Source organism: Syngnathus scovelli, chromosome 14 (assembly GCF_024217435.2).
Source record: "Syngnathus scovelli strain Florida chromosome 14, RoL_Ssco_1.2, whole genome shotgun sequence".
Lineage (NCBI taxonomy): Eukaryota > Metazoa > Chordata > Actinopteri > Syngnathiformes > Syngnathidae > Syngnathus > Syngnathus scovelli.
In genome coordinates, this window is record NC_090860.1 from 11,913,781 (window position 1) to 11,928,007 (window position 14,227).

At 42.6% G+C, this 14,227-nt stretch overlaps 2 protein-coding genes across 24 annotated transcripts in view; one reads left to right on the top strand and one right to left on the bottom strand.

Moving 5' to 3' along the window:
- cdin1 (CDAN1 interacting nuclease 1) overlaps nucleotides 1-14,227 on the bottom strand; it is a 59,127-nt gene that overhangs the window by 24,832 nt on the left and 20,068 nt on the right. The window contains exons 4-9 of one of the 2 annotated variants that reach the window (XM_049740506.2): nucleotides 13,689-13,840; nucleotides 10,947-11,057; nucleotides 4,433-4,478; nucleotides 3,717-3,781; nucleotides 3,230-3,290; nucleotides 1,392-1,464 (exon numbers count right to left, since the gene is read on the bottom strand). In XM_049740506.2, coding sequence (XP_049596463.1) covers nucleotides 1,392-1,464; nucleotides 3,230-3,290; nucleotides 3,717-3,781; nucleotides 4,433-4,478; nucleotides 10,947-11,047 — 346 coding nt within the window. In that variant the 5' untranslated portion in view covers nucleotides 11,048-11,057; nucleotides 13,689-13,840. Of the gene's footprint in view, nucleotides 1-1,391; nucleotides 1,465-3,229; nucleotides 3,291-3,716; nucleotides 3,782-4,432; nucleotides 4,479-10,946; nucleotides 11,058-11,239; nucleotides 11,379-13,688; nucleotides 13,841-14,227 lie in introns of those variants that run through there. The other variant, XM_049740505.2, reaches the window with a different exon arrangement.
- The window catches only part of dph6 (diphthamine biosynthesis 6), a 94,424-nt gene continuing 91,582 nt past the window's right edge, over nucleotides 11,386-14,227 (top strand). For 14 of the 22 annotated variants that reach the window (XR_011088060.1, XR_011088061.1, XR_007485792.2 and 11 more), the window contains exons 1-2: nucleotides 11,406-11,500; nucleotides 11,993-12,099. Coding sequence is in view for 8 of the 22 variants with exons in the window: in XM_049740490.2 (XP_049596447.2) it covers nucleotides 12,023-12,099 (77 nt within the window). In the remaining 14 variants the exon portion in view is untranslated. Of the gene's footprint in view, nucleotides 11,501-11,560; nucleotides 11,633-11,992; nucleotides 12,100-14,227 lie in introns of all 22 variants that reach the window. The other 8 variants (XM_049740498.1, XM_049740503.1, XM_049740499.2 and 5 more) reach the window with 6 other exon arrangements.

Consider the following 14,227-nt stretch of genomic DNA (forward strand, 5'->3'; position numbering starts at 1 on the left):
GGACGAATTACTCGGACTCCCCAATGATCATTACGATTGCTGATATCATATTCAATGCACGCTAAACCGCTTCGACCGCATTGATTTATTTACGAGAACCACCAGACGATATTTTGCCGATTCTCTCGCCGATATATATATTTTTACTGACTGGGTGGCGAGGAGAAAAAAAAAAAAAAACAAGGAAGGTGCAGAAAACAATTTAAAAGCGTGTATCGATCCAGCCCGGCTGATTGTACGGATATTCCCCCGCACCCAAAGGCACCATCCTCCTTAAATGCAAAAGCGGAATGGAGAGAATTAAAGAAAATAAAAATAACGGCCAGTCACTCTCCTAGTCGGGGTTAATGTCCCTTATAGAGAAGTTTATTGATCTTCACGGGACGCTTGGAAAGCAACTCGCAGCCTGACTTTCATTTTGGAAACGTCACGTTTTGTATTTCCTTTTCGATTATTATTTGGTCCTGATGCTCTCACAACGAGCGAAAACAAATTATGTTTTCGCCGGATAGCAACACGAGGGAAGCGGTTCTAATATCATCGGAGATTGCCGCCGTCTCTCGGATGAATGAGCGGCTCTACAAGCGGCGGCGACTTTTATTTTGACAAGCGGCGGATAACGGTGCTGTAGGTCCAAAGCAATCACACTTTGACGGTGACAAATGGCCGTAGTGGTGAGTTTGAAAATAACACGCATCGCCTTTCATCCCTTTGGTGATTAAAAATTGCGAGCATGGCTTCTGCGGTCACCTGGAATTCAGTTTTGCCTTGTCAACTACGTTTTTGTGAGCCATTCAGATTTCATCTGACAAGAATTCTGTTACACATTCGTTGAATGAAAATTCCAACTCTTCAAAATGTAAGTCAGAAAGACATAGACGATTAAATCTGGATTTTTTTTTTTGCTAACTTGCCCGAGCGTACCTGGACAATGTCTTTGACATTTCCAACAAAAATGTTAGCATCTGGAATTGACTTCCCCTGCAGCTCATCCATCAGCACGACCTCTGTGCTGTTTGCTTTTTATTTTGTCACTTTTTTTTTTTTTGCCAATAACAATTTCCTCAGTGGAGCCCAGCAAGGTTGCAGAGAGGATGCGGGGATACGAAGGAGGAGGGAGTACGTTAGATGGATGCAACCGGGGATGAAGGGGGAAGGACTCCACTGTTATAAATAACACTGATGAGGTGAGCTTGCATTGATCCAAAGTGCGGTTGAGGGGCGGCGGGCCTCCTACCACTCAATCGTCAAAGCTACCATAGGTAGACTGTTGCACATTTGGACGGAAAAGAAAATACAGCAGCGGCCGGAAGAGAAGGCGGATTCCGCAGACAAACGATTCCAATTAAGACTGATGGAGACAATGATTGAGTGGGCGAATGGAAACTCACGCAATCCGCCCTCCTGGTCCTGAAGGAACCTGTCGAGGATGATGCGAGCCATCAGCGCTGGAGACATATCCACCTATAAAATAAGAGAATTGGCGTTAGTGAAAAAAATCTGGAATTAATACACAATTTAATTAACTTTTATATTATTTCCTTTTGCCACAGGAAACAATTCTTGAATTGTTTTAATTCAAAAATTCCTCAAATCTCAAGTCCTTATTGACGACTTAGAGCAAGTCCGCTAAATGTTTGCTGGATATTGCTTGTGTAGCATTAAGCTAGCTAGCTAACAGACATTTGACGCAAGTTAGCTCGACGCAAATTGTCCACTATTGTTTTTCATAAAACCCGCCATGAAGTCCCTGACACTGACAGATACTAAAACTGTTTCTCATTTAATTGAATTAACATCTGCTACAAGAAGACCATGAAGTCATTATGAAACCTTTTTGCTTAAGAGCAAATTAATCATTTGTTTGAGGCAGAACTAAAAAAAAAACAATAATTCAATCTTGTTTTCATAATCGAGACCTAAAAAGCCTTTCAGCTCATCTCATCCACTCTTTCCAAGAGTTTGTCCTTTTAACGTCAGTTCGCGTCGGTGTTTGATGACATTAAGACGGCAACATAACAAAGGCCGCTCTCTCGCCAAAACTCTCCCGATTGCGTCATCTTCCTGAATATTTCGGTCAAACAAGCTCGGAGGCGCTCGCGAGTTTCGGTTCCGCTGACTTGGCACCTATTCTAAAGCCTTTATGTTTAACTGACCTTTACATAAAAAGTCTATATTGGGCATAAAACGACAATATTCACGGGGGACATCTAGGGGCGAAAAGGGTCCGGTAGCAGTTTTCATCATTGTTAATCATTTCTCGCCATCGGAGATATATCGTCTCATAAAGGGATGAAACTACATCAATTAGTGGTCTGAGAGAGCATGAGTGCTTGGTTTAAATGTTAAGTAGCATATTAAAATGACAGTTAAATGGTTCATAGACAGTTATCTCGGAGACGGAATCAGTCCTTTAAAAAGGGGAAGAAAAAACCTTGTGTCAATTAAATAGCGAATGAATAATGACAGTTAGCTTTGAGGCGCCGCTGATGCATGCCACTTCCTCTGATTTTAGATTAAGAAACACTCGGGTGCCATTGACTGGTCTAAGGACGCAATAAAAATTCTAATGTGCATTTAAATGGGCAAACTAGGGCAGGAGTGACGTGAGGGCAATGTGTAGAAATGACAAATAAATGAAAGGAAGTGACATCTGGCTTCACAAATTCAGGATGGAATAAATTAAGTCATTTTTGTAATCATTTAATATTAAATCAGTTTAATTGTACATTTAGAATCGTTAATAATGTAGTACCCAATAATTGCCACCAGGTGCGCTATATATGTAATAATAAACTAGACTTATTATGATATGGATTTTTTTTTTTTCACATGTAATTGTTTATTATAGTAAATAGCCCAGAGTTAACCTAGCGCACAACCTGCGACATGATGTCAAATCAAACAAGCAATGAAGTGATAGAAGGAGGAATTAACGGCTGACCCCTTCGCTCCTCACCTGTCTGCAGTTTGCACTTTGCCCGGGCCCGCTGCAATTTGGGGAAAATTGCACGATAAAAGACAACAAAGTATTTTCACATCTGCTTGATGGAGGTGAGAGCTAATTACATTAAATAATTGATAATGGAGCCGACCATTTTGGCAATTTTCATAATGACTAACAGACAAGAGAGAAAATCAAAAACCGCTGCCAACCTCTATATAGGCATTGATACAAAAGAACATCAATGAGTGTGGGGGGGAGGGGGCGAGTAGGGTAAACCATTACCTCATTGGCCAACTCCAGCAAGACGGGACCAGAGGGATGTGCTGTGGCCTCGCTCAGATACCTTCGTTACAACAAAAGAAGAACAAAAGCGTCGACAACAAATAGGAGGCAGACGGAAGAGGGGAGCACGCGCGGGCTAGCCGAGACATGCTAATGTCCCCGATGACTTTGCCCTGGGTGGCATATGGCAGGCTCCATGTGGTTCAAACAGCACGGCTCCGAGGGCTTCCAACCCCCCCACAAAAAAAAACCCAGACATGAATATGGTGGTTAGTTAACCCCTACTGCCCAAAAAATGGTGTTTTACCTCCTCAGTGACAAAAAAATAACCCAAACCACATATTTTTAAAAATGGTTCAGTGATCCTCCGAAAAATATTTTTGTTTTTCTTGCTAATTACAGTGCATTTCTTTTAGCGTGGAACCCGCCGCCGTCTGGATTGACTCCGGAGGCCGACGGGGCGATGACATAAAGCAGAGCGGCGTACCTTCGGTAGTGGCTTTCGATGACATCGGGCGCATGGTGCTTGGCGTTGGTCCTTTTGGTTCGTTTCTGTGGTGAGAACGAGAAAACTCTGACATTTCCGTGCAATCTCTTGTTTGAGTCGCCAGACAAGTGTTAGGAGAAGAGCATTGTTTGAAAACAACATATTTAAAAACCACTACACAAGAAAAAAAAAAATTATTCCACCGAGACAGCGGCGGTGACTGACACCCGTCAGCCGGATGATAAATGACTCCATTTTCTACCCGTGCTGCCTTCTGCCACCGACAGCGGTGGCCATTTATCATCATCGGCTGTCAAGCGTGGAAAGCGGCAGTGACAGTGCGAGTCAGCAAACATTTAGCACACGCAGCCGCACTAGACGGGGAAATTATTATTGTCAGAATAATAATGGTTTAGCATAATTTATTACAGGTCCACCAAATAAGCAGGGGCTAGATGTTATTAGACAGATGGATGGGGAGGCTTGGCGGCCATCCACCGAGGCTCGGGCGGGCGAGTGGCGTCGACGTGAGGAAGAGGAGGGGGCTGGAATAAACGAGTGTATGTTGGCAAAGTGCAGGTGGGAGGGGGGGGGGGCTTGAGGGGCATCTTCCAAACCAATCAGAGAGCTGGCAGTTCAATTACAAAGAAATAAAGGGACATTCATCATTCAATTAGGCACCTGTCAGGACTCACAAAGGGAAGAAAAGTTCTAACCTGATACTCCAGGGAGAAGATGCTCAGAAGAGTGGACTGCGAGTGACTGGAACAAATAAAAAGAAGGACAAAGTTAATTACCAGAAAGCATCGCACGCATTGACAAAGGGAGAGAGGGATAGGCGGGACGGGAGGCTTCAAAGCTCGGGACCCAGATGCCCCGTAATCTCGGCGAACATGAAAACAAGTGTGCCAAAGTTGTTCCAGATGATCACCTCTGACGGAGAAAACACGGGGAACTTGAGCTTTTATGTCACTTTCGTACAACCAGTTTGATTTATGTCGTGGAATTTGACGGAGGGTGGGGGCGGAGCAATTTACAAACAACCTGTATTTGTTTGAATGGTCACAATATGGCCTTACTTTTAGAACCCCCCCCCCAATCCAAGCAACTTTGAAAATGGAAACTGGCGCTGCACAGTGGCTCCCAAGAGTGCATTCATTCCGAAAAAGTTGCCATAAGCTACATTCATCCCCGGCCCCTCCGGTCAATGTCAAACACCTGGCGAAGACGCCAACGTCGGGAAACAACAAACCTTTTATATTCATCCAATTGTACGGAACATAACCCCCGTATTGCATCATGGCAGAAAGACATCAAAAACTAACAAAAGACAGAGAAAAAACTTCAAACAGTTGAACACAATGTTAGCTGACCTCTCATTTGTTCCTATTTGGAAATAATTTCCCGCGGGATATAATGCAAATTGGAATAATCTGTTACAAAGTGAAGACCTCTATCAACCTCTTTTTTTTTTTTATAACGGCCATCCAAGTAATAGTATGGAACATCTGCATCCCATAGATCTGGATTTTTTTTATTTTTTTTTTTTATTTTAAGTGACCAACTTAATTTAGTTTGATTGATTGGAACAACAATTTGGTTCATATCTTAAAAGTGGAACGATTTGATGCATCTGCACTTTTTCTATCACAACCCATTTTGAACAGAGCTACAAAATCCGCATTAAACTCCCACAGTGAAAACTCATCACAGAGGTGACTGCCATCACCCACAAGGTTGCAGTCTCCCGAAATAAACCTAAACAGCTTCAAGTTTAAAAAAAAAAAAAAAAAAAGACAAAAGGACAGAAACTCTAAGGACACACACAAAAAAAACCCACTGCTGCTTCAGCATTAATTTACAACGATGCTTGGGGACGAAGGGGGCCGGCGCAATTAAGAGGGGGGCCATTAAATGGTCAACTGTCAACATGTGGACACTTAAGGGAGGGCTGGGAAAAAAAATGTCTTCCACACTTCAACCTTGCACCTGAGCATTTCAACAACATTACAGCCTTACGGTTGGCATGGGAGCGTCACGATCCCCCTGCTGGAACAGACATCTGTTAGGTTTTAAATGGATTACTCCATAATGAGCATGATTACAGTCTAATTGCTAAATCTATACCCTGTTAACTTTAAAGGGACATAAACTGCTCTTAATATCTAAGAAAATAGATCTGCTTCAAAAACCCCTAAGATCTTTGGGAGCTTATTTGTTTTTATTTCTTCAGTCAGGCCGCTTTTTGAGCTCTTATCAAAACTGGACGAAAAAAAGGGAATGACAAACATTGTTGATGTTCACCTTTGAGAAGGTATTCATAAAATAAGGGAAGATGTGGACCCAAAGTTGGTCTCCCCTGAGAACTATATGCTTGCTAGCTTTTAAAATGTGGAACATGTTAGGTACCTCGTTTTTTTTCCAGAAAAATACCAGTATCCAGCTATTGAGTAATCACGATACAAAAGTACCGATACCACTACTAGTTTTGATACATAAAATTTCTGCAAAAAAACTATCACAGATAATTTTATTGAACTATGTATTTATCCCCAAATAACGTTTACGTTTGCATGTCCAATTTCCTTTTTTCCGAATTTCAAATTTTGTATTCCTGGTCTTAAAACGGCCACTAGAGGGCGATCGATACGGTGACGATACCGATAGCTGGTATCGGTATTCGCCGATCCCCGCGTTAAAAGCAAGATTCTTAATTTCATAATCAATAAAACAATGTACATTTGGACGTCTTTTAATTGACTTTTGTTGGACCAAAAATGAGATTCCGGCAGCCGACCAATTCCCCCCACGCTTGGCTTCTTAGATATCATTTTGAACACGAAAAAACAGAAGGCTGGGAAACACTAGAGTGGCTGAGGAATGGTTCCTTTTCAACCTCATTATCTTCCTCGACAACATAAGATGGGGGCACTAATACGCACCGACGCCCAAAATAGTCACGCGGCCGATGAGATTAAAAATAATTAAAGCTTTCCAGTTTGTCATTTCGCTGCTTTGCGTTCAAGGCTCGCTTAAGTTTGGCTACAGCTGAGCGAAATATTTGAGCTTTAAGCACAAAATTATATTTTCTAATGCTTCTATTTAATCCAAGCATATCAATTAAATTATCCGATGCCAATTGACAAACAATTAATTATAAACAATAGCGGTAATTTAGGTAATGAAAGCCACCTGGCTAATGACGTTGTGGCGCCGCTTAGCATTTGGCGGATCTGCACGCATGAGAGTGTTGCGTGGTGAGACACTTCAGGGCATGGAAGCGACTAATTTAGATAGGGAACATTTTTTGATTTATCGCCCGTCAATGACGATAGCGGGGATAAGGAACAAATGCTTAATTTCATCCGTTATTTGATATTGACATGGTTTATATTGACTGATGTTTTCCCCACACGTCTTATATTCCGAAAATCTAGTTTCCATTCTAAAATGTGTTACAAGGCCAACTACCACAAAAGTGCTTACCTCGGCGTTTTTAGCCCAACGACTTGAAAAGGCACTGTAATCTATCGAATGTACGATATGAAGAGGAAGTCGTCATTCCCGTGCTTACTAATCAAGTAATTGATTGCATCTATTATTCATGAATTCCTCCGTCAGACATGAAGCTGTAAACGCGGCTACGAGAAGCTCTGAACGATGTACCGGAAGTCTCCCGGGTGTACCCCCAAAAATTTGCCCCCCCCAAAAAATATATTTTTTTATCAACACAAAAAGATCTTTTTTCTTAAATTACAATACTCGCCAAAGATCTAATTCAATTCTGTTGCGATCCGGCTCATTAGCTCCATATGTTTTGCCACGTCAGCAAAATGTGCTGAGAATGCAAAGCGTGCAAACAAAATGGGTTGTGTATAATTTAAATTGACATTTTTGTATTTGCGGCGTTTCCATAAATCCTTTCGTGACGGCGATAATTCCGAAGAGAATACATCTTTTTGTTTTTTGGTTGTATCGGAAAACCAAAGACAGATGTGTAAAAAGCAATGTTTTAACCAGTGAGTAAAGAAGAAGAAAAAAAACACGAGAGAGACTGAGGCACGATAAATAATCAATGAGCGAGTCCCTCGGCTTCGTCTTGAGCCGAGATATTAGCATCAAAAACAAAGTGTCTGGAGTCAGGAAATCACCATATCAATGGCACATGCCACAACAAGCCTGCCCTTTGCTTTTGCCGCCAAAGATCACGCTAGATAAACCCCCACCGATAACGTCGAAATTAACAAATGCTTGACATTTGCTCGACATCCATTATTCTGACACTTCTGTGTGAATTTCAAAAGGCTGAGCGCATGCTTAATCAACATTCATATTCCCACAGCGATCCGCCGCGCCATATTGCGGCCCGCCTTGGTGCCAATGAAAACGGCACATTAGGGCCCGATTCGAAAAGAACGTACGTGGGGGGGTGAAAGAGAGGTGGGGATCCCTCACACTGGACTTTATAAACGTTCCCTGCTTTTACGGACGACATATGACGAATGGACTGAATGGCATTTTACATAAGGGGGGGAGAAAAGGGGGCGGGGCTAATCATTACATCCACATCTATTCATAATACACCACAAAAGGACAGATAGGACACACCTCCCCTCCCTTCTTATACTTAAGGGGACAAAGGGTGTATGAACTGGGGGGACCCCTCCACCCCACCCTCCTTTTGGACCCAGGGGAAGTTAGTCAAGACCTCAGAGAGCAGCCCATCATTTCCAATTCTAATGTATGGCCAGAGTAGGACCTAATGTGACTGATGTCACATGTCTCCCAATACCGGTCACAAGCTAGTCTTCTTCCAAATATCCCCAAGTACTTCATTTGGAATCGAAATAAGAGTCATGGCGGACCTTGAGGGTTGTTATTATTATTCAGGGATGATATTAGCATGCGTCTCCATTGTGAGTTGGGGGTAAGAAAGTGACAGCAGCGTGTCCAATGCCCCCCCCCCCCCCCCCCCCCCCCCCCCCACTAGACCTGATACCAACCTCCAACTCCCAACCCTCTCCAGGAGCAGGTCAGACCTGGAAAGAGAGGCCAGCGTGACAGATGACTCCCAACATCTGTGTTATGCAGGCAGGCCGTTACAGATGAGGGGGTCTCTTTCGAGTCCGTCTGCGGGACCCTCCTACTCTCCTCCCACTGGACTTATGATCGGACAGGCTGGATGACAGACCCCCCCCCCCCCGTGGAAATCAGCTTGAAATCGACTCTTACTTTCACTTTGTCCCAAGTTTGAATCGTCCCTGATTTGCTTAATCGAAAGGCAATGAGTCCCGATAAACGATTCACCGCTGAAATCAAAACCACGCACACCCCCAATGTATAGTCGCGTTTACATATTCATTACGAAAGTTAAACAATCCCGAAATTGAATATTTTGGAATTCAGAACCAATGTTTGGAAATGTTTTAGTACAAATTATCCAGCATAACAACCGGGATTGACTTAGCCTGTATTTTCCAATCTTTAATAAACGTCGAAACAGAAACGGGGAGGGGCGCACTTTGGGTTAATGCCAACACTGATTTAAAAGTACCACCAGTAAAAAAAGTTTACAATAATAAAGATTATTTCACAGCCCTTGAAACAACTGCCATCATCTTATTTAACGGGCGCATCGCTATTCCAGTTGATGTGATACACACAGAGTTATTCCTATAAAAGAATATTGGCTTCCCTCCTACAAAAACACATTTTATTTGGATTGTTACACTATTTTCAAGTATCAGACTATTTTGAACTAATAAAAAATATTCTTCCGACTGTGTTAGCCTGAACCAACTCGCCAGCCATGGCCTCCACGGCCAATATTTACGCAGTGGCAGGGCTCCCACACAGTCCGAGGGGTGGGGTGGGGGGGTGGCCAGTGTACCCGAGCGCATGCTAAGAGATGATGGATGGCCTAGTCGATATGTTATGTCTTAAGAGCCTGATTTCCTGCCAGTCCAATCACTAACCCTCCAGAGTCCAGCTCAGCTGATTGGACAAGCAGAATAATTCTGCAGGCTGTGAAAACACCGCCGCCGCGCCTGCCTGTCAGACCCGGCGCGGAGACTCGGACATTTTAAAGAGCACGGGCCTCACCGAGATTGCTTATGTTGACCGAAATAATAACAATAGCCGGCAAGACTAAATAGAAGATCCAGTACCTCTGGGAAGCGGCTGGCGATTGTGCAGAATTATTGGAATGCAAATGCTGCTGTGTTTTCATTTGATTAGTATACTCGGCATTACTATTTTTGTCATGAGGCAATGTGGATCGGTGGGTAGAGTGTTTGTCTCCCAACTTGAAGGATGTGGGTTCAATCCTCACCCCTGGTGACCAAAATGTCCTTGAGCAAGACATTGAATCTTAAATAGTTCTGCTCCTCTATTGGATTTTTTAAATTTTGTTATATAATGAAGGCATCTATAGTTGCGGGTAAAATGCCATTTGGACGATGTGCAAAAGTTTTTTTGGTCCAGGGAGCCAAAAATACACAGTATTCATGCCTGAGCATATGGCTTAGTGAATTAATTGAATTGAATTAGGGTAATAAAGTCAAAATGCCAGTATTCTGAGAATAAAGTCATTTCATAAGCATGAAGTTGGTTCCGATGGAGTGTTTGTCAGTCCGTCACTGATGATGGACTCCTTGACGGTAACTTTGAAACACAGATTTCTACTGCGTAGGAAGCGTCAAATGCATGCGACTTTGTAAGTGACCTCCATGGGATCAGCGATGGTGGTGTAACGGTAGCCTTGAGGGGATTACACGTGTTACGTTCAATAAAGAAAAGGCCCTCGGTGTCAAGGAGAAAGGCAAACACCACCATTAACCCCTCGCTTCGATCTGTGGGGGGGTGCAAGGGCTGCATGGCAAAACACACTTGCTAATTTTTGCACCGGTGGATGGCTCCAAAGACTAGTGAGGAATTAATGGCCACCAAATTACCAATTGCTCTCACAGGATTAAAAAGGTGTTCATCTATCAATCTAGAAGTTAAGTGTTATATTTTACATGTAGACACTGTCGGAACGGAACTCCAAGGATGCTTTTTTAAATACACACATTTACAAGTAGCTATTAACATACAGTACAATACAGTAATTACATAATATGATTTGCATTGTGTATAAGTAATAAGAAACATTTGCATCATGAATTGTTGCACACTCACTTTTTCAGTTCAATAATTTTTATTATACAAGTATATAGTCATTATACTTACTTTGGAAATCTGTCTTTTAGCATCTTCATACACTGCCGCGTTGGTCTTAGTTGCTCTGTCCATCTCACGATCTCTTTGTATTCAGCACGGGAGAGTTTCATCTTCAAATGTCTGTAAAAGGACATTGTTATTAAAATGTAGCTATCCGGTATTTATAAGAGATCGCCACAATACTGGAGCAAACGCAAGTCATTAAATTTGTTTGCAGGGGTTTTAAATGGCTAATGAGTCACTATTGTGTTTTAGAGATGGATAAATATGATTTAAAAAAGTCTGAAAAAGGGTTTGTTTACCATTTATCCGGGACGTCTTGTAACAGCTGTTCTGCTTCCCGCTAGGGAAGTTGAAGTGATGACATAGGAGCGAGCTGTGCGCCGATTGGTCAATCTCTGACGGATCTGAGTATATTTGCCTACGATTGGATCGTTTTGCCGGAAGTGGGAAGAACTCTGATGATGACGCGCTGCCGTCATGGGAAAGAAAGTGTGTTGAGCACACAGGGAAGGCACACAAGCGCTTTCCTCACAAAATGTAAGCGATACTTTCAAGAAACGGTAATAAAACATGTGTTGTGGCTCACAACCGACGGTTAACGCTTCTATTTTTGATTACAGTCAGCTAAACAGTGCTAAAGAGTGCCATGGCGAGTGAGTGAAGGGGAACATCACCCCTGGAGCCACCTAACGGTTGATATTTCTGTTTTAACTTTGTTTTTTACATACCTTCTGTGTTTTTTCTGTAAAATAATTCTACAAAAACAAATAAGAAAAAAAAAACAAGTCAAAATGATATCTTATTACCCTTTTAACATTCTGTTAGAGCAATATAACCTATACTCACTATTTAAAAACATTCAATGAAGCTAATTGAAGATGAGCTAGCAATTATATTCAAAGGGTTTGGGATCTTAGTTTGTTAAATATTTGAAGTTTAAATTATTAATTAAGGTCATTATAAGGCTTTGTTAGTGAGGGTAAGAGTGGCAAATAGTGAGGGTTTACTGTTTAGATGCTTGTCATTGATTATTATTTCCTTTTACAATGCAGTTTACAAACGCAACTGATCAGAAGAGGACAATGTGTGTCTATTCTCTTTTGTTAATCTGGAGGAACTGGCTTTCACCTCATCAAAAGACAAAGGTATGTAAAGAAAGGTACGTCTATTTATATTCCTGTTGCTAATATAGAAATAAATCAATTTACTGCTTGTAATGGTCATGGGGAAGCTGGAGCCTATCCCAGCTGACTTTGCGGGAAAGATCCCCATGCTAAAATGTAAATGAGAGAAAGAATAATTATAACCAAAAATAAAACATGCAGAGTAACATGCACAACTACATTCCCCCATAACACTTATAACTTAAGATGTAATTCAACAAATCTTCCACTTAAGATCGTTATTTTCATTTTAATTGTAATTGTAATTAGTCTCTTAGCACTAGTAAAATACAGTCTGCTTAAATTCATTTTTTCTTTACCTTACAAAATCTTACAAAGGATTGTGGATGTTTTTTTTCCTTGTTTTGTCTGTTTATATTTGAAAAAGTTAATGAACAGCATGTGCCCCCCTCCTCCCTCTTGTCAACTGGAAATGTCTCATTCCACCGCAAGGCGATAGAGTCAAAACATTTGATTTGACAACACTATTGCTGGTTCCTCCCCATTGTGATTGAACAATGTATTGATGAGCACCAAAGCCTGTATCATGACCCGCGCCACGTCGGCCAAATAAAGGCCATTGTTGTTGGGCAGTGTAGTATGATGACTGAGATGAGCCGAGGTCTCGGCCCTGGCGCGTGTTCGCCGGCACAGTCGGCGGGTCTGAAAGGACTCGCTGCGCCGCGCTCGGCTACAAAAGGAAGCTGTGTAGTGGGATTGGTAGCGCTAGATAAGATCGGGGCCTCTGAGGAAGTCTGGTCTGATTGCTACAAAGGGCCAAGGTCAGGGGCAGAAGGAGCGCCGAGGCTAGGTATCAGAGGATCAGGGGGTGGGCTGGGGGGGTTGCTGGAGGGGTGTGTAATAGGTAGAAAAGGATCAGTGTAATGTGATGGCATTAAAAGATAAAAATCAGAGCCGGGGTTGGGAGTCAGTGAACTGTGCTGGCTTTAAAAGCGGCAGGATCACAGATTACGTTGTGTCTGTGAATCCCAGCGACATTTACGCAACAAGGATCAAATAAAAAGTGGTAAGTAAAATTTACCAAGGATTCGCCGCTAAATAATGACAGTAAATACTGTAAAATATTTGAATAAAATAAAAAATAAAACATGTCAGCGTTTCGCCTAGCCGTGCAATTTAGTTAATTTGAGTTGATAGGCTGTCACATTGTCAGAAAATATTTTTTTTACACTTGCATAAACTGTGAAAAGATCTGTCGTTGGCGGCCGCGTGCAAGCTGGGCAGCGCTGTTAACCAGCTGTGAAGCCCGCTCACAGTGGGAGGTGAATTTACAAAGGGTGTCTCCCTGTGATACCGAGAGAGGCTGCACTGATCTCTCTTCTCGCTGCCATTGTAGTGCAAAGCAAGGTGCCGCTAATGCCGCTAACACACCCGCCCAAGAACCAACGTCGGGCAAATTGACAGCATCCCCCCCGCCCCGCTTGACGAATATAATGATTGATGATTTGCTTGCTCGTGTAATTTCCTCTCCTCGTCGCACATCTGAGGGAGATTGTAAGATCTTTCCACGTCTTGCCCATTAGGCCCGCTTTCTTTTTTTTCCACATCCCGTGGCATCGCTTACCATGCAAAGAGCGTGTTTGGTTTCACTCCATTGTCAGCATTACTGTCATAATGTTTCTTCCTTCTTTTCCCCGCCGCTTAAAGTCGGTGACTTCATTGGCCCCGCACCGCAAAATTGCTCTCGGAATCTTCAGGGAGTCTGGAATCGCAGCTCTACAAAAATCACAGTTTAAACACGAGGCAAGCCAGAGTCAGGAAATGCCTGTAGTATTAGCACGGTATCGGATTCGTGCCCCCCCCTCTCGAACAGCATGACTGCCCCAGAAAATCCCACATCCATATTTTACATCGCGGCAGACAAGACATGTGTTTCGCTTGAGCTTTCCACTGTGCCTCCTCCATTTATTTTATTATCCTTTTAATGAATCTAATTAGCAAGACAAGTAATTAAAAGCAATTGTGCCTAATGCTCACGAGACGCAGGAAGAGCCGAGCGCACTGTTGGGCGAATTCACCAGATTAATAGGGGATTGATAATATTTTGGGATTGTATTTCACCCTAAATGGCTACGTGTGGAAACAAAGGCTGTGGCTGGAGCT